The sequence below is a fragment of the Diceros bicornis genome, chromosome 17 (genome assembly GCF_020826845.1).
Source record: "Diceros bicornis minor isolate mBicDic1 chromosome 17, mDicBic1.mat.cur, whole genome shotgun sequence".
Classification (NCBI taxonomy): Eukaryota; Metazoa; Chordata; class Mammalia; order Perissodactyla; family Rhinocerotidae; genus Diceros; species Diceros bicornis.
The window spans coordinates 12,956,217-12,979,400 of NC_080756.1; the positions used below are offsets into that span (position 1 = coordinate 12,956,217).

Sequence of the window (23,184 nt, forward strand, 5' to 3'; positions counted from 1 at the left end):
CCAGTAAGACAGAGAACCAGGAAGAAGAGGTGGGAGCACGCGGGGGTTCTAGTTGTGCCAAATTATTTCCTATCTCTCCTCCTGGCCCCATTTCTGGATTGGAGTTATAAATAGCAGAGAGTTGGAAAATATGCCCCCTCCCTTTGTTTCAGTCTCAGCCCGGGGGGAAGGGAGAGGAAGAGGGACAGGCCCGCGGGTCCCTGTAGAGATCCCTGCGAAGCCAAAGCCGCACCCAGATACTGCCCCGGTCAGCCCGGGACTCCGCCCCTCCCCCTCTCCCCTTTGGCGAGTGGGAAATGCACAGTGCTGGGAAGGGCCCTGGAGCTGCAGCCGTCCTTCCCATCCCTCTGCCTCTTGGGTCCAATCTCTTTCGTCTTTGCCCTTCGGTGACACCCTACTTTTTTCCTAGCTTAACCTCCTCTTCCTGTGTCACCCTCAATCCTTTTCTTGTTCTCTCCCTTCACTCCATCCCTCGTGGACCAATTCTTGCCCTTCCTTCTCCATCTCTTTCTCTTTCTGTTTCCCTTCTACCTGCCTCCTTTGCTCCCCTCCCCAGACCTGCTGGTTTTTCCCTCTCTTGCCTCTGGCTGTCCTCTGCTCCCCTGAAGGCTAACCACGTGGCTAGCACAGCCGTGCCACAGCCGGGCTCTGGGGGGTGGGATGGGACCGGGTGGGAAGTAGTTTGATTCGAGCAGACTGCGGGATGTTGTATGTGACCACATGGGGAGAAGGGAGCACCAAGCGACCTCCCGGACCCGGGCCGAGACCGCTTCCCTTTCATCTTCTCTCTTTCTGTCTGCCTGTCTCTTCCCAGACTGTCCTTGCCTCATCCACCTTTCATCTCTCTCTTTTCTCTTTTTTGGCCCTTTTCTGTCTGGACTTCTCTGTCCCTCCCTATTCCGACCCGCGGGCTTGGGCATGAGTGGGGAGATGGGGAGGAGGGTGCAGGTGGGGGCGGCGGGAGCGAGGCCGGTTCCCGCCCAGAGCCGCCGGCCGGGCATCCCTTTGCGACGCCGGCGGCCTCCACCTGCCGGGAGCGCGGGGCGGGGCGGGGCGGGGCGGGGCGGGGCGGCCCTGGGGGCGGAGGCGGGAGCCGGAGTGGACGCCCGGCCTGCGGCTGCTGCAGTCGTCCTGGCGGGCGCTGCGGCGGCGGAGCGGCGGCGGAGGGGCGGCGAGGCGAAAGATTGGGAGACCCCTGAAACACCCGAAAGACAGCGGAGACCCGCCTGGGGAGACCTGCGGGCGCGAGCGAGTTTCCTTGCGCTCTTGGGGAGCGCGCGCGGTGTTCGCCCCATGGCCGGGACTCCGGGCCGCGATCCTTGGGGGGCCCCCGGGATTTGTTACCTTCTTGGCTCCCTGCTCGCCGGACTGCTCTCCCCAGGGGCTGTCGCCTTCAATCTGGACGTGATGGGCGCCTTGCGCAAGGAGGGCGAGCCGGGTAGCCTCTTCGGCTTCTCCGTGGCTTTGCACCGGCAGTTGCAGCCCCGACCCCAGAGCTGGTGAGTCACCGCACCCGCCCAGAGTCCCCGAACCCAAGCCACAGATCCCCCCACCCCTACGTTATCTCTGGATCTTCTAACCCCATCAAGACTCAGGCTGTCCACAGATATCCCACACCCCAGCCTTGCCTGGTCTGTCTTGGGTCTGGAGGCGCACCCTCAGGCCCTGAGACCCAGGGTCTTGTTTTGGGGGTGAGCTGGAGAGCAAGGTTCTTGTCTGGGCAGGGAACTGTCTCCGTTTGCCTTTCCCCTCAAGCTGGTACCCTTGCTCTGGTCCCAGGATCTGTGGCTCCCCTCCTTCTTCAGAGGGCTGAATTCCCTCAGGGGGGCCACTGAGCATTTTGTCTCTGCTTATGCAGGAGGAGAGGGAGAGGACAGAGAGGTGGAAGGTGCCATGAGAGGGATGGAGGGTAGACTCCAGAAATAACTTCCTGCCAGAGCATTGTCATGGCATGGGATGAGGGCGGCAGGACACTGGAGGCCAGGAGAGACCTGCCATTCTTGTGCTCAAGATCACAGCGGCGTTGGGAACCGACCTGGGAGGGTCTGGCAACCTGCCAGACCAGGTGGTGTAGTGATAGAGAGTGAAAAACAGAACAGAGACCCCAGAAGTTGTAGCAGCAGCAGCAGCAGTGAAAGAGATCCAGGAAGGATGCTGGCCAGGCGGTTCCCCTTCTTCCTCCTCAGGAAATTTCCAGCTCCAGGAATCTCAGCACTGGGGGAAGGCAGGGAGGAGTGAGGGGCAGAGGACAGTTCTAGTGATTTTCTAATCAGTTCAGGATCCATGGGAGATGGACGCACTTGTGTGCGGGGTCTGTAACTGTCATGCTTCCTGTACCATTGGCTCCAGCTACATGTACAGTTTTAAAAAGAGAAACAAGGGGAAGAAAGCGTCCCACCCCCTCCTGCCAGGGGGCTTCTCTCTCCTAGGCCGGTGCCTAAGCCACACTAAGTGTCCATTACTGGGATCAATGCTGTCCGCAGAGACTGTCTTCTCCCTGCTGCAGTTGGCCTGGGGCAGAGGGTAGGGACAGAGCTCATTTCTCTTCCTGCACTCAGGGAGCAGGGGCTAGCTCTAATCTTTCTTCTTCCATTATCCCTGTCATTAGGGAGCAGGGTCGGTGGTACCCCAGCTTTGGGAGAGATAAAAAGCAACTGACTTCATCTCTTCTTCAGCCTTCTACTCGCTTCCTCCCTCATCTCTGTCTCCCTCCCTCCTTCCTTCCACCATCCGCCAGAGTTCCAGGACTGGAGGCCTTTTTAGGACATGCTGAACTCTCTGAGCTATTTCCAGGCAAATTCTAGGTTATTTTTAATAGCTTGGTCTCTTGTTATTTCCCCCTCTTCTCTGAAGGTGGCCCCTGATTCTGTCTCCCAGAGCCAAGCTGGGGGCATTCCCAGAGGGGCCTGACTGCCTAACCCCCTTTTGCTGCAGCAGGGGGCACTCTGCTGCCTGGTGGCATGTGAGGGTCCAGGTGCCTTGCTCAGTCCCTAGCTTTCAAGCTGCAAGTTGCCTTCCTCAGCGCTTACTGATTGCAAGACCTCACCTGTTTTGATGTCTTTCAGTCTTGCCCCCGGATGAGACTTTGAAGTCTAACCTTCTTTGCTCTGTGGTTTCAGCCTCATTTATGTCCTTCAACTATGAAATGGAGATAAACAATAGTACTACCATACTGAGTTGTTGTGGGGATTAAAAGTTCTTAATATAGTATAGGTAAAACCCTTAGAATAGCTCAAAGCCCATAGTGAGTGCTCTGCAAGTGTTAGTACTATTATTCCTATACCGCGAGCCACAGAGCTGGAGAATAGCTTTAGGTCCTTACAGCGAGCCTGGATCCAAAGGCTTGGCTAGAGCACCCCCAGGCCGAGCCAGCCTTCAGGCCAAGCACCCTCCCCAGAGGGCCACCCAGACTGAGAGAGTCAGAGAGGCTGGACTTGGGAAGGAGCCCTGGAGCGTGTGGAGAATTGAGAGGTTCAGGGGTAGTGGATGACTCCTTCACCTCCGCTTAGCCAGGCTCCCAGGGGTCCCTCTGCCCCCAGCTGCCAACAGGTTTTTGCTTTGCTCTCTGCTGTAGCTGCAGCTGTGGCTACTGTTCTGTCCAGAGGCCTGGGGTGGCTGGGGATTGTGGGATGAAGCCAGGAAAGAATGTGTGGCTGGGGCAGAGGTAGAGGGACTGGAGAGGCTGCCTGTGGGGAGCTTTTGTTCCAGGAGGATGGTCTGTTCTCCACCAAGAATGGGGCTGGGCGTATCTCTGCGTTCAGCTTCTTTCCTCCATGTGGACGCCTCTCCTCCTGCTTACCCTCTAATCTTGACCTCCAGGGGAGATGCGAGCATCGAACACTTACTGTTAGCTTTTCCCCGTGCTTAGCTATGCGCTGACCAGCTGAGGCACTGGGCATCTCTGTGAGTCCACATAAAGTGTGGGTTCGGCAAAGGCATCCAGATGCCTCCTATGGGGCAAGCACAAGGATGAATAAGACAGGCCTGGTCCTCTGAGAGATGGCCATTTCTGTGTCTGGAGGTGGGGGCACTGTGGACTTGTCTGAGTTGGCCATGCCACCCAGTTTCTTTTTCTGCCCTGGGGTACCCTCCCCTCCCCTTCCTCCTCTTCATTTTCTGGAGTGGTCTCACTGTTCTGGAGATGGCCGGTTGTTGGGTGTGGTGGAGAAGGCATGGGTACTGGAGTCAGGCAGATGTGGATTTGAATTCCAGCATACTACTTAATGTCTCTGAGTGAGTTACCTCTTCTGAAAGCCAAGAAAAGAAGCCTTACAGAGGATCATTGTGAAGATTAAGTGAGATAACACATGTAACTTGCCTAGCCTGGTGCCTGGCCATCAGTGGAGAGTGGTAAACGTTCCTCGCATCCTGGCATCTAGCCTGGGGCCTGACCCATAGCAGGTGCTGAATCAATATCACTTCCCTGTCTCACCAGTGCCTGATGCAGGCTCAGCAGCTGATAGGTTCTCAGTAAGCGGTTGTTAGCGAATGGTGTCAAATGTATGCCCTCTTCCCTGCCACTCCCCACCCCCCACCTCTTGACATTGGCTCTGATGAGGGATGACAGCTGCTAAGAGATGAGGAGGAGTTGTGGGAAGGGAGAGTGGCTCTGTGCCCTCCCCTCCTCCTGCCCCGTCAGAACTGGCACAGGTGCCTGTCTGCAGTGCGGCCCCCCGCAGCTTTGGGCCTCGCTCCCCAGCAAGGGAGGGAGGAAGAGAGTGTGGGAGAGAGGCCTCGAGGTTTGTCCTGCTGCCGCTTTTGAGTCTCTCCTTCTGCGAGGATCCTTGGGGCCAGCTGGGTGCCCATCACCTCACCTCACCCCTCCTTCACTCCTGGCCTGGGGGTTCAGCCCCAGGGGACCTGGCAGCCTCCATTCCCGGCACAGTCCTCCCCCGGGGAAGAAGCCTTGGCTGTGATCGTGGAAAATTGTCCTGCCAAGAAAGTTGTAGCTGGGAAAGCGTCTGAGGGGGAGGTAGGAGAGAAGACTGGGTGGGGGCAGGCAGGGGTGGGAAGAATGGGGAAAATCATGGCTGTGGGAGGAGAAGGAAGGATGGGGAAGGGGATTCAGGAGATGGGGGTAGGATTGGAGAGAGAATGAGAAACTTTCCCCCACCACCATGCCAGCCGGAGTGATGACACAGTCCTGGGCTGGCAGGGTTGCTGGGGGCGGGGTGCGTCTTTGATGGGTCGCTGATGAGGGGGTGGGGGAGGCATGCCCATATCTGACCTCTTGCTTGGCCTCCGATGCTGGTCTCTGGGCCATCTCGTGGTGCCAGTCTGGGCCCCTGTTGCCTTTGCTCCCAGCATTCTTGGCATTTCTGGGAGGCTTTCAACTGGACCGGGGTTGGAGAGGAGGGCAGAGCTCGGGGATGGGGCCAGGGGGTGGGGAGGGAAGGCCTGGTCAGGAGCAGGTGCTGGGGACAGGCGGTTCTTTCAAACTAGCAGTGCTGGCCAGGCTGCTTGGGTTGGCGTGTGTGTGTGTGTGTGTGTGTGTGTGTGTGTGTGTGTGTGTGTGTATCGACTGTGCTTGCTGGTTCCTCATCCAGATAGTATGTGCAGACGTAATGTGATGATTGCATGGCCAAGTATACTAATTTGCCCTTGGGACTTGGGAAAACTGACTTTTGGCCCTCTTAGTCCTTCAACAGTCTGCTTGGTACTGAGGGGTTGGGCCTGGGCAGCTCTGGGGAGGTGGAGCCCTCTGGCCGCTAACTCCTGCCCCTGCCCCATCATGCAGGCTGCTGGTGGGCGCTCCCCAGGCCCTGGCTCTGCCTGGGCAGCAAGCGAATCGCACTGGAGGCCTCTTCGCTTGCCCTCTGAGCCTGGAGGAGACTGACTGCTACAGAGTGGACATCGACCGGGGAGGTGCGGGCCCTGTGGGGGTGGAGTGGGGGGAGCATATGAGGAGGGGAGGAGAGGACTTGGCCTCCTCTTCCCTCCCCTAATTCCCAGTGTCCTGCCTCCAGCCGATGTGCAGAAGGAGAGCAAGGAGAACCAGTGGTTGGGAGTCAGTGTTCGGAGCCAGGGGCCTGGGGGCAAGATCGTCGTGAGTACCGCTTTTTGTGACTGTATGCAAGAGTGGTGTGTGTGTGTGTGCACTCTTGAGTGTATGGCGCGTGCATGTCCATAGATGTCTTTACAGGTTGGGCATGTGGTATGATGGTCTGATTCCTAGGCCCTCAGAGAGATATAAAAAAGTGTAAGACATGGTTTGTGTCCTTATAAATTTAAAACCATCTAAACATTCATCCATCTAGCCATTTGCCAACTCTCACTGAGAGCCTTTTAAGCATCAGGCGTTGTGCTCGTTACTGAGAGAAGATGTATACAGACAGGGACGGGCCTGGCCCATGCCTCAAATAGGCTACTGCATGCAATGGAAATTCTCATTCTCTGTTCCTCTGTGTCTGGTTCTCTCTGTATCATCACTAACATGCACAAACACACAATCAATTATACAAGTCACTACAGGGCAGAATATGGCTAATATTAGGTGAATGGCACAGTACCCAGTCTGTAAAAGTCCGAAGAACTCCTGCAGGTGGGGGTGATTTGAGCCAGGCTGTCGAGAATGAGTGGTACCTGGAGAGTAGAGAGGGAGGAAGTTCTTTGCACATGAGGTGGTGGCACGTACAAAGGTCCAGAGACAGGACCAAGCTCGGCATGTTGGGGACGGTCACATTTAGCGTGATCAAGGAGGCACAAGTTGTGTGTGCTGGCTTAGTTGTGCCTGTGGGTGCCCGGGCAGACTGTGGAACAAGGGCTTCTTCCTGCCAGGGCTAGGAAATGGATGCAGACGGGATAGTGGGTTATGTGCATACCTGCCCAACACTGGGCTGGATGGTGGCACTCAAGTGATGCCTGCAAAGGTGTGTGTGCGTGTGTGTGTGTGTGCGTGCGCACGCGTGCACAAACCAGTGTCTGCCAAATGTCTGCGTGTGGGCACATGGCTTGGGCAGGTCCCTGGCCACACAGTGGGATGACCGCTCACCCCTTCCTCCCGCAGACCTGTGCACACCGATATGAGGCGCGGCAGCGCGTAGACCAGATCCTGGAGACGAGGGATGTGATCGGCCGCTGCTTTGTGCTGAGCCAGGACCTGGCCGTCAGGGACGAGTTGGATGGCGGGGAGTGGAAGTTCTGTGAGGGGCGCCCCCAGGGCCATGAACAATTCGGGTTCTGCCAGCAGGGCACAGCCGCTGCCTTCTCCCCCGACAGCCACTACCTCCTCTTTGGGGCCCCAGGAACCTATAACTGGAAGGGTGAGTCACTTCTTGGGAAGGGGAGGAGGCAACCAAAATGTCCTCTTACCTCAGAGACGGGATTGGGGGCAGCACGTGGCCAAGCTTGCCCAAGTTCACTGCCGGGGAGCTCAGGGCACTGCCACGCCTTCACCCCCATCGTGCTCGCGCACACATGGAGGGGTTGTCCCCTCTCCTTGGAATGGCCGAGTGTTCCTCAACACGCTGGCTCGAGCCCCCACATTGCACGGCTGGGCCTGCCTACCCAGCGGGGGCCTGCATGCTCCAACACAGCAGCCCACACCTCATCACCCCCATTCCCGTCTCTGCACACTGCCACTGGCTGAGCTGACACTCGGTGAGTGTGGTGCCGAGTCTGGGGGACCCCAGGAAGCTCGCACTGGGAAGGGGGTGGACATAGGGCTGGAAAGGAGAGGGGGTCCCCATGTGCCTGTCTAACTCAGTGTCCAGCCTGAGGGGTACTCCTCGCTCCCCGCCCTGGCACTAACAGGTCTGTCCTTGCAGGCACCGCCAGGGTGGAGCTCTGTGCGCAGGGCTCAGCGGACCTGGCGCACCTGGACGACGGGCCCTACGAGGCGGGGGGTGAGAAGGAGCAGGACCCCCGCCTCATCCCGGTCCCTGCCAACAGCTACTTTGGTAGGGACCCCTCCTGGCCCAGAGCTGCTCTAACCCTCTGCTCCTCTCTCCTGCCCTCCCACTCCATGCTCCCCTCCTTCCGTCTCCGTCTCTGTCTCTGATTCTTGTCTCTGTGGTCTCTGTGTCGCTCTCATTTTCTTTCTCCACCTCGTCCCTCTTTTACCTTCTTCTTGCCTTTCTGTCCTGCTCTGTCTCCACACCCTGTGGCCCCTCCCCTGGATGTCCCTTCCTGGTGTCCCCCCCCCGGCCCCTGCAGGGTTGCTCTTTGTGACCAGCATTGATAGCTCAGACCCTGACCAGTTGGTGTATAAAACTTTGGACCCTGCTGACCGGCTCCCAGGACCAGCCGGAGACTTGGCCCTGAATAGCTACTTAGGTTTGTAAGCTCCCACCCACGTCCTTCTGGGCCCTAGGGGCTTGGCCTAGCCTCCCCTCCTCTCCTGCCCTCCCCTCCCCGTCAAACACACACCCAGGGAAACACACGTTGGGCCCAAAATACAGAGAAGAGCTGGCCGCAGTGACCAGGGCCAAGAAGAAGAGACCCCAAGGGTGATAGCCTAAGGGGCTGTGAACGGGGGTCTCCATGGAAGAAGAACCAGGTGGGATGAGGGGGACAGGGCTGAGACTGTACTGGGAAGGAAGGAAGCTAGACCTCTGTGGGGACTTTCTCTGTGGAATGGATGGTGGGCACATGCCGGAGAAAGGTCTAGCCATGTTGGTAAGTCCCTCTCATTGTCTCATCGCATCCCTCTGCAGAAGAGGATGAAACAAGGCCTGGGAGATGTTTGGGTGAATCAAGCTCTTCCCCACACCCCCTTGTCTCCCGCCATCCATGTGAAGACTTCCTCTCCCTGCCAGGATGGTGGGAGTGGGGGCAAAGAAGGTGCATTGGATGGATTGGGGCCTCCTGGGTGTGCAGAGGGGAGAGCAGTTCCCTGGGCATTGTGTGGGGGTGCCCTTCCCAGCTCCTGCCAGTGCACTCAGCCTCCTGGCCAGTCATCTGGCCTTCTCAGCCCTTGTGTTTCCCTTTCCTCCCCAGTCCCTAAGGCAGACCTCAAGGCACTTCTTGTGCCAAACTCCAGTCTCTGGGTGTGGGAAGGCTGCCAGGCCCCTGGAGCGGGAGGGAGAGCTGTCCAGCTGTGGGCATGATAACTTGGAGGACACCTCCACCTTTTGGCTCTGGACCTGTGAGGAGGGGCAGGGTAGGGGTGTGACACTGTGACACACCAGTTGTGACACACTCTGGCTCCTGAGTCTTTTGGGAAGTGCTAATTGGTAAGTCACCCCCACCCAGGTTTCTCCATCGACTCGGGGAAGGGTCTGATGCGTGCAGAGGAGCTGAGCTTTGTGGCAGGGGCCCCCCGTGCCAACCACAAGGGTGCTGTGGTCATTCTGCGCAAAGACAGCGCCAGTCGCCTGGTGCCTGAAGTTATGCTGTCCGGGGAGCGCCTGACCTCCGGCTTTGGCTACTCGCTGGCTGTGGCTGACCTGAACAATGATGGGTGAGAGTGGGAGATGGGATGGAGCCTGGGGAGGCTGGGTCCCCGAGGTATGAGGGGCCTCTGGCATCTCCTCCTGACTCCCCTGGCTGGGGAGGATCCCCGCTGACTGTCTCCCTCTCTCCATAGCTGGACAGACCTGGTAGTGGGTGCCCCCTACTTCTTTGAGCGCCAAGAAGAGCTGGGGGGTGCTGTCTATGTGTACATGAACCAGGGCGGTCACTGGGCTGAGGTCACCCCTCTCCGGCTCTGCGGCTCCCCTGACTCTATGTTCGGGATCAGCCTGGCTGTCTTGGGTGACCTCAACCAAGATGGCTTCCCAGGTGTGATGGGGAGCCGGAAAGGCTCAGGGGAGGGAGGGGCAGGGACAGGGGTGGGGACATGCCTCAGAGGTCCAGGGGGGTCTTCTGAGGGCTCAGGGAGAGAAGCAACCTGGGCTCACATCCATTTACCAGGTTTGTGACCTTGGGCATGTACTCAACCTTTCTGAGCTAGTCGTATCTGCAGAGTGGCTGAGAGGATTAAAAATGAAGTATGTAAGGTGCCCAGGATTTAGTAGCCTCTCAATAAAATAGAAAACATGACATGGAACTGAGCGACTGAGGGAAAGCTGGGGTTTGGACCTTGTCACCCCCTAGTCTGTTCACCTTTTTCCCACGCCCACAGACATCGCCGTGGGGGCTCCCTTTGATGGGGATGGGAAAGTCTTCATCTACCACGGGAGCAGCCTGGGGGTTGTCGTCAAACCTTCCCAGGTGAGGGGAGTGGTTGGGATGAGGGAATGGGTTGGGTGGGGTAAGGGGGCATGGCAGCAGCAAGCAGGGGAGGCAGAGGCCTGGGGGTGATGGGCTGGGGGCAGCTGACAGTCTGGTCCTGCAGGTGCTGAAGGGCGAGGCTGTCGGCATAAAGAGCTTCGGCTACTCTCTGTCCGGCAGCCTGGATGTGGATGGGAACCATTACCCTGACCTGCTGGTGGGTTCCCTGGCCGACACGGCCGTGCTCTTCAGGTGAGCCCCTCCCGCTCCTCTGCCTTCTCCCTCCTGAGGCCATGAGCCCCACTACAGTGCCAAATCTGGTGCTGAAGAGTCCGCCCACCTCCCCTCTTTCCCAGCCTCATGTTCTCAAGTTTCTTGTGCCCTTGACTCCCCACTCCCCAGGGCCAGACCTGTCCTCCATGTCTCCCATGAGGTCTTCATTGCTCCACGAACCATTGACCTAGAACAGCCCAACTGTGCTGGTGGCCACTCGGTCTGGTGAGGTGGGATCTAGGGGGAGAGTGGAGTGGGCTCTGGGGTCCAGATTCCCCCTGTTCTCCCTCTCTCTGCCCGGTTTGGGGCTGGGGCATGTGGGGCAGGGTGGAGGTGGGGCCTTGGCCCGTGAGCCTTGCTGGCTCAGGAGCTGCCCTTTGCCCCCACAGTGTGGATCTCAGGGTCTGTTTCAGCTACATTGCAGCACCCAGCAGCTACAGCCCTATTGTGGGTGAGTCAGGTCCCCTTCCCACCTCCCACCCCATTGGGTTTCAGGGTGGGTAACTCTGAGGTGGAGAGAAGGCCGCCCTGGAGACAGGGGCAGACTGGAGCAGGTCCCCAGCTCACTGGCTCCTCTCCCCGCATGCCACAGCCCTGGATTACGTGTTAGACGGGGACACAGACCGCAGGCTCCGGGGCCAGGTCCCCCGTGTGACCTTCCTGAGCCGTGGCCTAGATGACCCCAAGCACCAGGCCTCGGGCACCGTGTGGCTGAAACACCAGCATGACCGAGTCTGTGGAGACACCATGTTCCAGCTACAGGTGAACACTGACCCCTTGGCCTCTGAGGGTCATTGTCATTGCACGATCTCTTTTCCTTGATTCCTCTTCGCTTCTTCCCTAACACATCACACCTCATTCTAAGATCTTGACTTTTGGGAAGCCTCCCTTGTGGGCTGACCTCCTCCTCACCTGCTGCCTTCTTGCATCTCCTTCAAGTTCTACACTCCCTGGAGATGGAGATGGCAGGTTCCCTTCTCACATCTGGTCCTCAAAGCCCTAAATCCTGGATCTCCTCCCCTTTCTACCCCAGTGGCTCTCCTTCCTCCTTGCTCAGTGCTCCACCTCTCTCCTTCAGCTCCATAAGCTTCTCGCCAAGTTTCAGGATCTGTCCTATGTCTGGCTGGGGCTTTGGGCAGGGCTGGGGCCTGGGGAGTGTTCTAGTGTCCACGTCTCTCTTTCCCCTTCCCAGGAGAATGTCAAAGACAAGCTTCGGGCCATTGTGGTGACCCTGTCCTACAGTCTCCAGACCCCTCGGCTCCGGCGACAGGCTCCTGGCCAGGGGCTGCCCCCAGTGGCCCCCATCCTCAATGCCCACCAGCCCAGCACCCAGCGGGTAGAGGTGAGCGTGGGCTCTGGTTGAGCCTGGGAAAAGGAGCTGGGAGGGGCAGTGATCATGGCTCTCACTAGTGGCACTCACTCATGGCTTGCAAAGCTCTTTCACATGTTACTCTAGTAGTTCCTCAGATCTCTAGATGCTGTAACAAGTAGACCTCAGATGTAAAATGGCCCAAACGATCAGCGTTCCTAGTCAGAGGGGACAGTGTTCCTCCATTCCAACAGTCATTCAGGGGCCCGGGCTGGTGGGGGTCTGTCATCTTCAAACGTGGCCCCCAGGGTCCTTGGGTTGTCTCTATCCCTGTCAGCTGGAAGGGAGAGTATGAAGCTCCTTGCATGGTTCCCACGGCCAGCCCGGAAGTGGTGCTCTTCACTTCTCTTCACATTCTAGACCTGGAACTCAGTTACATGCAAAGAAGGCTGGGGAAATGGGGTCTCGCTGTGGACTAGTCTGCTAGTCTCTACCATGGCCTCGTAACACTCCCATCATTTTACTGATGAGGACACAGCTCAGAGAGGTTAAGTGACCAGCTCAACATCACACAGTTAGAAGCAGCAGATCTCAGAGGAGAACCCAGTTGTTAAATCCTGTGATACTTTACCCCACCATACACCTTGGCAACACGTTTGCTCCCCAGGAATGACCCTCAAATCTCTCCCCAGATCCACTTCCTGAAGCAAGGCTGTGGTGAAGACAAGATCTGCCAGAGCAATCTGCAGCTGGTCCACGCCCACTTCTGTGCCCGGGTCAGCGACACGGAGTTCCAGCCTCTGCCCATGTGAGCAGGAGCGAGGGAGTAGGTGGGGTGGGAAGGCAAGAGTTCAGGGGATGGAAGGAAGCCCCCTGGGAGGGCCAGGCAGAGGGGCTGAGCCTGCAGAGGGAGGGCGGAAGGCTGGGAGGACCTGCTGATAATGCAGAGGGCTGCAGGGTAAGGGTCAGTGATGGGGCCACAGGGACTTCCCGGGCAAGGAGTAATGATCCTTCACAATCCATGTGCAAATATTCAGTTTACACACATTTCACTGTTTAGTCTTCACAACCCTGGGAGGTAGGAATTATTATCAGTCCCACTTTATAGATGGAGAATGGAGGCCTAGAGAGGTTAAGTTTCCTGACCCCGGTGAGTAAGTGGTGGAGCTGGGACCAGAATGGAGGTGCCCTGACTCCCAGGCTGGTTCTCTTGAGCGAGCATGGGAAGACCTGAGGCTTGGACGTGTGCGTGAGGAGATTTGGAGGACCCAGGTGGGAGGAGAGCTCAGGGATGGCAGGCAGGCAGTGTGTACTAGGGGAAGGTGGTCAGATCTTAGAGTGAGTGGGATCTGACCCTCCAGGGATGTGGATGGGACAACAGCCCTGTTTGCACTGAGTGGGCAGCCAGTCATCGGCCTAGAGCTGAAGGTCACCAATCTGCCCTCGGACCCAGCCCAGCCCCAGGCTGATGGGGATGATGCCCACGAAGCCCAGCTCCTGGTCACCCTCCCTGCCTCTCTGCACTACTCAGGAGTCCGGGCCCTGGACCCTGTGGTGAGGACCTGGGGCCTGGTGGGGTGGGGTTCTGGGGGGACTCCAGGAGCCCAAGCTGACCTCTCCTTCTCTCCGCACTCCAGGAGAAGCCTCTGTGCCTGTCCAATGAGAACGCCTCCCATGTTGAGTGTGAGCTGGGGAACCCCATGAAGAGGGGTGCCCAGGTTGGCAGATCTGCTCTTATCCACATCTGAGTGGCTCCCTAACCCCTCACCCCTCCGCAAGCCCCTAGTATTTCCTGACTCGAATCTTGCTCCACCCTTGACCCAGGTCACCTTCTACCTCATCCTTAGCACCTCAGGGATCACCATTGAGACCACAGAGCTGGAGGTGGAGCTGCTGTTGGCCACGTGAGCCTGGGGGCCAGGGTGGGGTGATGGTGGGGGCCATTAGATTGATGTCCCCCTGGAAAGAGCTCTGCTGTCCTCATCTGACCCCTTGGGGTGGTGCCTGGGCCCACTGCCCACACCTGCCCTGCCCACAAACCAGGATCAGCGAGCAGGAGCTGCATCCAGTCTCTGCCCGAGCCCGCGTCTTCCTTGAGCTGCCGCTGTCCATCACAGGGTAAGCCAGCCCTGTGGGCACCACCACAGAGGGGCGGACAGTGCCACTCCCAAACCCAGGCCTGGCTCTACCCAGGCCCTCCTGGCTCTCCTGACCCTGCTGGCCCTCCATCAGCCCCGTTTTGGTCCCTCTTTGCCAGGGTGGCCACTCCTCAGCAGCTCTTCTTCTCTGGCGTGGTGCAGGGCGAGAGCGCCATGCGGTCTGAGCGGGATGTGGGCAGCAAGGTCAAGTATGAGGTCACGGTAAGTGTCCTGGTATGTGACCCCTCACGGTCTCCCTCCTTTCTTGGCACAGAGGAGAGGCCGAGACATGTCCCCAGTTCTGGGGCTCTTCTGCCGCATGGCAGCATGGTGGTCCAGCGAGTTCAAGGCCTCCTCCAGCTCCTGGCCCTGGGCTGGGGGCAGGTGTTTGTGCTGGGGCCTCAGTCAGCCAGTTCCTGGTCATCCCTGACTGGACATCTCACCTGTTGGTCTGGGGAGGCCATGATGGCCAGGGATGCTTTTGTGCTGGGGCCCTCAGCTGGGGGATGGGGACATAAGGGGAAAGCTGATGTCTTTCCCCAGACTCTGCTCTTGCTTGGCTGGGCCTCCCCACACCTCCCAGTGACAACTCCAGGTTTTGCTGGGTTTGGGGTGGACAGAGAATGGTGCCTGGCAGGGTCTAGGATCTTGAATCTCTGTTGAAACTATGCTTCCTGAGGCCGTCCCCTCAGCCCTTGTCTCTGTGGATTTAGGGCCCGCTCAGAGCCAAGCTCCCTCCTCCACACTCCCTTGTGCCCACAGGTCTCCAACCAAGGCCAGTCGCTCAACACCCTGGGCTCTGCCTTCCTCAACATCATGTGGCCCCACGAGATTGCCAACGGGAAGTGGCTGCTGTACCCCATGCGGGTGGAGCTGGAGGGCGGGCAGGGGCCAGGGCACAAGGGCCTCTGTTCCCCTAGGCCCAACATCCTCCACCTGGTGAGGCTTAGGCAGGGTGTGTGGGGGCCGCTGAAGCAGAGTGGAGGGCATTAGACTTTGGGAAGGAGGTCATGAGGCTGGGGGCGTGTGTGGAGTGGTGGGCCGAGAGGACGGCGGTGGGGAGGAGATGCCATCGCAGGATTGCTGCGTTTGGAGGGACACTCACTGGGCCCCCTCGCCACATCCAGGACGTGGACAGCAGGGATCGACGGCGGCGGGAGCTGGAGCGGCCGGAGCAGCTGGAGCCTCGTGAGCCGCCAGAGCCCAGCACGTCCTGGTGGCCAGTGTCCTCTGCGGAGAAGAAGAGAAACATCACCCTGGTGAGGGCAGGGCCAGCGTGGGGTGGCCAGAAGGAGGGTGGTGGTGTGACAGAGGATGCCAGAGGAGGGAGCGTGGAGCTTCAGAGTGGTGGGTGTCTAGGGAGGCTGGCCCGTCAAGAGGTGTGATGGTCAGACACCGGGGGCTAATTGACAGGGCAGTTCACATCACACCCGTGAAGCAGCTGCTGATGCCGCACGTCCCCCCACCCGCCAAGCGCTCAATCCAGAGCGGGACCCTTGCCCTGCAGCCAGTGAGATAGCCCCACAGTCGATTCTCCTCACATTTATATGACAGATCACACTTTATAGGGGGTGGCATGGCTTATCCACCTGTGACATCTGTTTGTTGTTCTTTTGAACTCTTTCAGGACAAAAAAGCCAATTTGCATAAGGAAACCTGCTTGATTTTCACAACGTCAAATACACTAAATTTTTTAAAGTTCTAATAATTAAAAGGACAGCATATTATATGTGATTCATTAAGTCTATCCCTTTTGAGCACTTTTACCTCCTTTTTTTCTACTTGTTTCACATAGTTTTGTTCTTTAAGTGGATTTATTGAGCACATTAGCCCATGCTGTATGCTGGTCCCTTCTAGGATGGCGCTGGCAGTGAGTGTGGAGGGGACACAGGTTAGAGGGTATGTGGCCTGGTTGCCAGGAGGTGGATCCCAGGTGTGGAAGGGTGGGCAGTAGAGGCAAGGAGTCAAAGAGATTGTCTGTAGGGGAAGGTAAGCAGTTGGGCCAGCTCTGGTGTCATCTGTCTGGAGGGAGCTCCATTGTCGCCCTGTCCCCCTGGGAGCCCTCAGCTTCCCTGCCCCCCTGAGAGCATGGCATGAGGCAAAACGAAGGCCCCTGGGGATAGTGGGAACTTGCTTGATTATATGGATAGTCCTGCCTTTTCCATGTGACTGATTTCCTCTGAAAGGCCTCCCTTTTTACTAAGAACGTTGAGATTGATTCTTTTTCTTAAAATTGCTTTTAGACAAATTGGCCAGGGATTCTTAAATTGCTCAAAGTGGCAAAATGAAAGATGACTCAAAGAATTCAAACACTCAAAGCCATTCTGTATATGAGGTGTGATAACTGTAACATAATTTTTAGGCAAATGGGCAGTTAGGTGGGATTGGGTCACATGGATTTAGGTCAGGTCTGGAAGGAGCAGGGCCTGAACACTCTGTCCCCCCAGCAGCTCCTGGAGGCAACCTTCTCCTCCTCCAGTGAGTTTGGCTTAGTGTTGGAGTGCGGCTTTGCTGAATATGGACCTGGGTTCAAATATCTGCTCCACCACTCACCATCTTTGCTGGCTGTGTGACCTGAGGCAGGTCACCTGGCCTCTTTGAACTTTAATTTCCTAATTTGAAAAATGGGGATGATAATAATATGTACCTTGCAAGACAGTTGTGAAGCTTAAGTGAGATAAGTAACTTGCAGATAGTAGGTGCACAATCAATGGGACCATCATTGGGTAACATGAGCATCGACTGGGGAGGCTACTCTGCCTACTGCTGTCAAGTGAAAGACCTCTTCCCTATTCCCCACGCATTTCAAAGCCAAATAGCCCAGATTTGGGGTAGGTGGCTATTTTTGACCACAGGGTTAGTTTGGGCAGACTTCCCACAGGAGGGGAGTTTGAGGCCAGGTAAGGAAAATGGGAAGAGATATGAAGGGGAAAAGGGGGTCCAAGTTGTGGGGGCTCATGGAGGGATGGAGTGAAGGCTCCGGGCAGACTCTGTGTCCGTGTGACTGCATTTGTGAGTGTGCTGGGGCCCGGGCAGGCCCAGTGGGGTGGGGCCAAGCGGCTCAGAGCCCTGCCTGTCCTGGTCCCCAGGACTGCGCCCGGGGCACGGCCAACTGCCTGGTGTTCAGCTGCCCTCTCTACAGCTTTGACCGTGCGGCTGTGCTGCATGTCTGGGGCCGCCTCTGGAACAGTACCTTCCTGGAGGTGAGAGCACTGGGGCACTGGGCTGGGCGTTCTCCTCCCCAACTGTCCCTCCGGACGCACTTCTCCTACCTCCTCCCTGTGTAGGTGCAGCACGCACTTAACCCAAGACAGGCAGAAACACCTCTGTGTTGGGCACCATTCCATTCGCAGTGTCAGGAGCTGGGGGGAGGGAGGGAGCAGGGGCATTTAGGAGGAGGGTCTCCTTCCTTCCTCCTTTAGGAGTACTCAGCTGTGAAGTCCCTGGAAGTGATCATCCGAGCCAACATCACCGTGAAATCCTCCGTCAAGAACTTGCTGCTCAGAGATGCCTCGGCGGTGGTGAGCTGCAGGGCCGGGGATGGGAGGCGGGGGAGCTCTTCTCTCCTGCTGCTCCAGCCCTTGACCCCCAACCCTCACTCCACAGACCTCAGTGATGGTGTACTTGGACCCGGCGGCTGTGGTGACAGAAGGAGTCCCCTGGTGGGTCATCCTCCTGGCTGTACTGGCCGGGCTACTGGTGCTGGCACTGCTGGTGCTGCTCATGTGGAAGGTGAGCCTTTGGGAGGGTGGGGCCAGGGGGGGCTGGGCTTCCCTGACAGGCAGGTGGCCTTTCCTACTGTGGTTCTATCACCCACCCACTCACCCATTTATTCAGCAAACCTGCACTGAGCACTTAGCCTGCATGTACCAGGGACTCCATCAGGCCCCAGGCGTGGCAGAGATGAGTCAGATGCAGATCTTGTCCACAGGGATTTGATAGTCCTGTAGGAGAGGTGAGCCTTGTAGTCAAGGACAAGACAGAAGGCTCTGAGTCAAGAAAGTGCAGCTGGAGTTACGAGGAGGGAAAGCTTGAGAGCAGGTGGCCCTGGGAAGGAAACTGTCCAAGAAGGCCAACAACGTGGAGGACTACCTCCAGGGAACTGCCTGCAGGACTGAACTCGGAACCTCCACGTACCAGGCTCTGCATGGAATCATTCTCGTACACACAGTGTAAACAGAATCACGTTCGCATCTGGGGCTCCATGTAAAAGCACACACATGCACGTGTCAGTAGAGGCCATCACATCCATCATCAGAGGTCATACCCTGAGCCACACGCCACAGCCGGGCCATGTGGAACCATGCACATCCTTGGGGCTCTATGGAGAACTGCCCCCCCAACCCTGGACTGATCACAGACAAGCATACCCCTTGCCAGATGTGAGTCATCAGTGGACCAGGCCTCTGGAGCAGCATCCAAACTGTTGGGAACCTGGCCAGTCTTAAGTAGATTGATGCCTTTGTGAAACTGGCTCCAGGGTCCCTGCTCCCTGCTCCCATGGAAGGGGGACAGAGCAGAGATAAAGGCCTCCATCCTTCCTCAATCTTCCCATCCTCCACCCTCTTTTGCTCCCCTCCTCCCTCGACATCCCAGTGTGGCTTCTTCCATCGGAGCAGCCAGAGTTCGTCTTTCCCCACCAACTATTACCGGGCCCGTCTGGCCGTGCAACCCTCGGCCATGGAAGTTGGGGGTCCAGGGACTGTGGGGTAATTGTTGCGTGTGTGCATGTGTGTGCGTGCGTGTGTGCAAATTTGTGTGTGCGTATGTGGGTATGTGTGTGTGTGAATGTCAGTAGAGCTCTCAGCATTCAGGGGACCAGAATGTGCAAGGAAGAAATGAGATTGCATGAGGGTCGTGTAAGTCTTAGGCACTGGCGTGGAGGTTACTATAAGGGTGAGTATACACAGCCTGGGGCGTGTACAGAGGGTTGGGTGAGATCATGGAGTGTGAGCATGTGGACGTGCAGGGAGGTGCCATGCATGTCTTTTCTATGGGCATGAGTGTGCAGAGACAAATGTGCAAGGAGTTGCCATGCAGTCTGAGCATGTAGGAGTCTCGGACAGTCCTGAGTGTGAGTGTGCAAGGGGCACATTTCCACCTTGGTATGGAGGGCCAGCATGCTCTTGAGTTAAGGAGAGGCTAGGCCGCCATATTCATGGATGAGAGGACCCTGCCCCGAGAGGGATGCTGCCCAGTGTACACAGAATATACAGGGTGTATGCGTATGGGGCTTGAGAGGAATCATTCGGAATATGCCGGGGTCTAGGAAGCCATATTTTTCCTCAGATCTCGTTTGTGTTCTGGGGGATGCTATTGGGTCTCTTAAAAAGCTTGGGTGGGTGGAAACCTTTGAGATCAGTGGTCTTGATGTTCCACCTTCAACCCCCTCTTCCAGGTGCCAAGGGAGATGTCCCTTGGTCCTGCACCTTGGGCCCCCTCCTGGTCTTTCTCTTGCTGTGAATGAGAACCTGGGGACCCAGCACTGATGGTGGCACCTGTGGGGCTGCTTACTGCACTAGCTGCTCTCCAACCCATCTCCTTTCTGCTGCAGTTGGTTCTTTCTGTCCCAGGGATGGGGGAGGCAAGGAGCTTTGCTGTGCTGGGCATCTGCTCCAGGGACCTCAGCCCTGCAGGCTCCTGATGTCTGGCCTGGTGTCTTTGCAGGTGGGATTCTTCAAGCGGGCGCGATACCCAGAGGCCACCGTGCCCCAGTACCATGCGGTGAAGATCCCTCGGGAAGACCGACAGCAGTTCAAGGAGGAGAAGACGGGCACCATCCTGAGGAACAACTGGGGCAGCCCCCGGCGGGAGAGCCCCGATGCACATCCCATCCTGGCTGCTGATGGGCACCCTGAACTGGGCTCTGATGGGCATCCTGTGCCAGGCACCGCCTAGCTTCCTCTGTCCCAGCCTGGCTGGGGGTTGCCTCCACCCCTTCCCCAGAGATGGCTCCTTGGGATGAAGAGGGTAGAGTGAGTTTCTGGTGTCCCATTAGGATTTGGCAGGATCTGTTTCCTCGGGCGTAGACCTCTCCCCCCATGAGGAGAACCCCCAAACTTCCCCTTAGAATGCTGTGAGATGAGGGGGGTAAATCAGGGATGGGGTCGGGGGGTAGGGTGAGCAGGACAGCAATGTCCTGATGCAAGGGCGGGGAGAAGGGACCCGTATCCCTCCCTCTCCTATTCACCCAGTATACCCGGACCCCAAGGACCCATCTCCCTGAAAGTGCCTTAGCCCAGAGGGTTGGGGAGCAGGCTGCATTGCTGACTCAGGGGCTCTTCCCTCTCTAGTGTCGCCTCTCCTCTGACCTTAGTTTGCTGCATCAATCTAGTGGATTTTGTCTATTTATTAAAAAGTATTTGGGGACAAAACCTCTGACTTCTTTGCTGAGTCCTGCTCCTTCATGCCTGGGGTCTCCAGGAGAGGCCTGATTCTCTCTGCACACCCCCAGCTCAGGACAAAAGTGGGAGTGGGAGGGAGGGCAGGGGCCTGGCAGGGATGCGTGTATCATGACTTCTGTGACCAGTTCCTTGAGGCGTGTGATGTGGTCTCAGAAGGAGGGGAGGGGAAACTTTACCATGGGAACAAGGGAAAGGAATGGAGAGCTGTCCTGGGGTTGGGTGGGCAAAAATTGGGAGACCCAGTCCAGGAATTTGCAGTTAAGGATATGACAGAGTGTAACTGTTTCCTCCCTGTGGTTAGGGTAGGAATAGAGCTTTTTCATTGTGGAAGGAAGGGTTGAAATTAGAGAGTCCCCCAGAAAGAGGTGGGGGAAGGAGGAGGGGGTAATGGCTTCTCTTTGCCTGGATCCCTCTCAGTAGAAAGTAGATGTGGCCAGTAGGTGGGATTGTTCTGACTGGAGGCAGGACCTGGAGAAGGGTTATTTCACGGCCTTTCCCATGATGTGGGGCCCAACAGGTAACCACTTGATGGGAGGCGGGTGTTGTTCCATTTGGAGTTCAGAGAACTGGGCACGCTCAAGGTCTTTCCAGGTCTCTCTGGTGAGGCAGCAGCCATCCCCGATGTGTTTCCAGGTGGGCTCTAAAACTTGCTGCCACAGGAAGGCCCAGCTTCCCCGCGGCTCAGCCACATGCTCCAAGAAAAAGAACACTCCTCCCTGAGAGAGAGGAGAGAGTTAGTGTCACTTATCTGCTCTATTCCACAACCTTCCTTTAACCTCACCTCCACCCGCTGACCAAGTCTGCTCAAACCTCTTGGTGAAGTGGGAGTTGCCAGTCTGCCAGTTCATGAAGCAAACCATCCTGCTCCTGACTTTTTCTGCAGCCTCCCTCGGAGGGCTCCTACCCTCCCACTCAAAGCGTGTGTGAAGAAGCTCCTGTGAGCGAGTGGGGACGACTGGTGAGAGATCTTTAAGGATGGCCAGAAGGACATCATAGCTGAGGGTGGACAGATGTGGGGATGGAGAAACAGGAGAGGATCTCGCTGTAGACGGAGATGCTCGCCCTGAGCTCCCTCCTGAGGCCCAGACACATACAGCCCGGACGTCTTAGCCAACATCTCCGCCAACTTCCCAGGGAAGCCTCGCACCAAACTCCTGACTGATGCAGGGGTGCCTCCGGCTCTCTTCACTCTTCCCTCCCTGGGTGATCTCATGCACCCCTAGGCTCAGAATTTACCCGCTACAAGCTGATGACTTCCAAATCTGTATCTCCAAGCTGTGTCTTTTTCTGACTTCCAGATCTGGACTTCCAACTGCCTCGACAGCTTCTCTTCTGGCTGTCTCAGTGGCATCTCAGACCCAAAAAGTCCAACACAGGGTTCCTCCCATCTCAGCTACTGGCACGTTCCTCTACCCTCCCCCACTCCCACCACCGGTTGCTCGTGCCAGAAACCTGGAAACCAATCCTAAACTCCTTTCTCTCCACGCCCAGTTCAAATCTTACAGATTCTACTTCCACTAGTATCTCTACCCAGAACACTCCTGTTTTCCTCACTCCCTCCACGATCTGCTTCATCCCCCTGATCTCAATTTAAACATCACTTCCGTGGGTTTGCTCCTCCCCGCCCCCTCCACTGTGTTAGGTGTCTCTCCTGTGTGCTTCCACAGCACCCCATCCAGCCCCACCGAGGCCCTGGTCACCGGCAGGTGGGGGTGGGTGAGTGTCTCACGTGCTAGTGCACCCACCCCGTGCTGGGTGTCCTGGACGCTGCGGGGGGCTGATGCTGCCTCTCCCTGTCCCACGCCCCTGCCTTTCCCATTCTGCTCACCGGCCTCAGCACTCTCTGGACCTCCTGCAGGACCCTCTTCGGGCTCTCCACAGAGCACAGCACCAGGGTGCTGACCACCACATCCATGGAACTGTCAGCCAGCTGCTTCATGTCCTCTCCGGAAGCCACCACAAACTGTTCATATTGGAGATGTCTATTCTCAGCCATACTCTTGGTCAGGAACTTCTCAAAATGGGGGTTTGGGTCTAGGCAGGTGATCCTGCAGCCGGCTGGGTAGAACTCAAAGTTGGCACCAGTGCCGCAGCCCAGCTCCAGCAGGGCCACCTTCCCTGAGGCGCCCATAAGTCCCCTTATCTGGCCAAAGAGCTCTCGTTTCTTGCTTGCCATCATGCGGTTGGTCTTGGCAGTCAGCACAACCATCAGGTAGGGGAAGCAGCTTTTGCACAGGGGCTGCCAGTAGCCCAGCAGAGCCATCAGATGCAGGGGCAGGGTGAGGAGCAGCACCAGCAGCTGCAGGAGTCGGACTAGGGCGTCCATGGCAGACCGGCTCTGAGAGGCGCTTCCGTTGGGGCACTGGCCTTTTCTCTCTGCCCAGCCGTTGCAGACACGAGTCTCTCCTCCCCCTGGGATAGGACTTTGTTCCCTGTCTCCTACTTGGCAATTTCCTCTTCGTCAGGACGTAGTGTGTGTATAGAATCCTCCAGAGGGTACAGGTCCCACAGCCCCACAAGGCTCTTGAACAAATTTTACGTGGGGCAAAGGAAGAGGTGGTGCCAGTGTGTCCTGAGTTTTGGGCGCTCTGCCCAGTTGAGGACAGTGGGGAATGCTGATCATCTCAGAGAGGAGCGGGAAGGGGGAAGGGGCGTATGTCTCCAATCATAGCTTCATGGGGGTCAAACGCTGGGCAGAGCTGACTCAAGGGGCATGTCTTGGCCTCAATCTGTCCTCAGGTTCTGCTCAGGTTCTGTGAGCTGAAATTCTGTTTGGGTTCCCCTGGCACACCCCCAGTGCTTTGTAAACTGTAAAATGCCTTTGCCCCAGATGGAAGCCAAACAGAGCATTCAGGGTGCGACCCGATTGGTCAGAAGAGGAGGGAGGTTGCTGGCCAAAAGAAAGGCA

General features: G+C 57.3%; 2 protein-coding genes across 9 annotated transcripts; one reads left to right on the forward strand and one right to left on the reverse strand.

The window, feature by feature from the left end:
• The first annotated feature begins 1,125 nt into the window (after positions 1 to 1,125).
• On the forward strand, positions 1,126 to 19,981 carry ITGA7 (integrin subunit alpha 7). 8 transcript variants are annotated; one of them, XM_058557996.1, is made up of 26 exons: positions 1,126 to 1,499; positions 5,738 to 5,865; positions 5,967 to 6,046; positions 7,007 to 7,262; positions 7,767 to 7,898; positions 8,155 to 8,274; positions 9,193 to 9,400; positions 9,527 to 9,720; positions 10,064 to 10,152; positions 10,277 to 10,404; positions 10,555 to 10,650; positions 10,815 to 10,876; positions 11,018 to 11,187; positions 11,618 to 11,767; positions 12,427 to 12,542; positions 13,096 to 13,288; positions 13,372 to 13,452; positions 13,559 to 13,638; positions 13,778 to 13,852; positions 13,992 to 14,094; positions 14,635 to 14,811; positions 15,000 to 15,131; positions 16,962 to 17,075; positions 17,295 to 17,393; positions 17,479 to 17,604; positions 19,540 to 19,981. In XM_058557996.1, exons 1-26 carry the CDS (start codon positions 1,294 to 1,296, stop codon positions 19,768 to 19,770), a joined length of 3,546 nt encoding a protein of 1,181 aa, XP_058413979.1. In that variant the 5' UTR covers positions 1,126 to 1,293; the 3' UTR covers positions 19,771 to 19,981. The 8 variants fall into 8 exon arrangements, with proteins under 8 accessions (XP_058413979.1, XP_058413980.1, XP_058413976.1 ...); XM_058557993.1 differs by having other exon boundaries at positions 1,232 to 1,499; positions 11,618 to 11,761; XM_058557997.1 differs by lacking the exon at positions 7,767 to 7,898 and having other exon boundaries at positions 1,216 to 1,499.
• A 682-nt stretch (positions 19,982 to 20,663) lies between these two features.
• On the reverse strand, positions 20,664 to 22,602 carry TMT1B (thiol methyltransferase 1B). The gene is made up of 2 exons (XM_058558025.1): positions 22,105 to 22,602; positions 20,664 to 20,992 (listed from the first exon to the last, which is right to left on the reverse strand). Exons 1-2 carry the CDS (start codon positions 22,600 to 22,602, stop codon positions 20,756 to 20,758), a joined length of 735 nt encoding a protein of 244 aa, XP_058414008.1. The 3' UTR covers positions 20,664 to 20,755.
• Between the last annotated feature and the right edge of the window lie 582 nt (positions 22,603 to 23,184).

Bases quoted from the DNA above. Each gene is read 5' to 3' on its own strand.
- ITGA7 (XM_058557996.1), top strand. From the start codon at position 1,294: ATGGCCGGGACTCCGGGCCGCGATCCTTGGGGGGCCCCCGGGATTTGT. The intron at 7,899-8,154 runs GTAGGGACCCCT...CGGCCCCTGCAG, and splicing joins CCCTGCCAACAGCTACTTTG to GGTTGCTCTTTGTGACCAGC. The intron at 17,605-19,539 runs GTGAGCCTTTGG...GTGTCTTTGCAG, and splicing joins TGGTGCTGCTCATGTGGAAG to GTGGGATTCTTCAAGCGGGC.
- TMT1B (XM_058558025.1), bottom strand. From the start codon at position 22,602: ATGGACGCCCTAGTCCGACTCCTGCAGCTGCTGGTGCTGCTCCTCACC. The intron at 20,993-22,104 runs GTGAGCAGAATG...CCTCTCTCTCAG, and splicing joins TCCAGAGAGTGCTGAGGCCG to GGAGGAGTGTTCTTTTTCTT.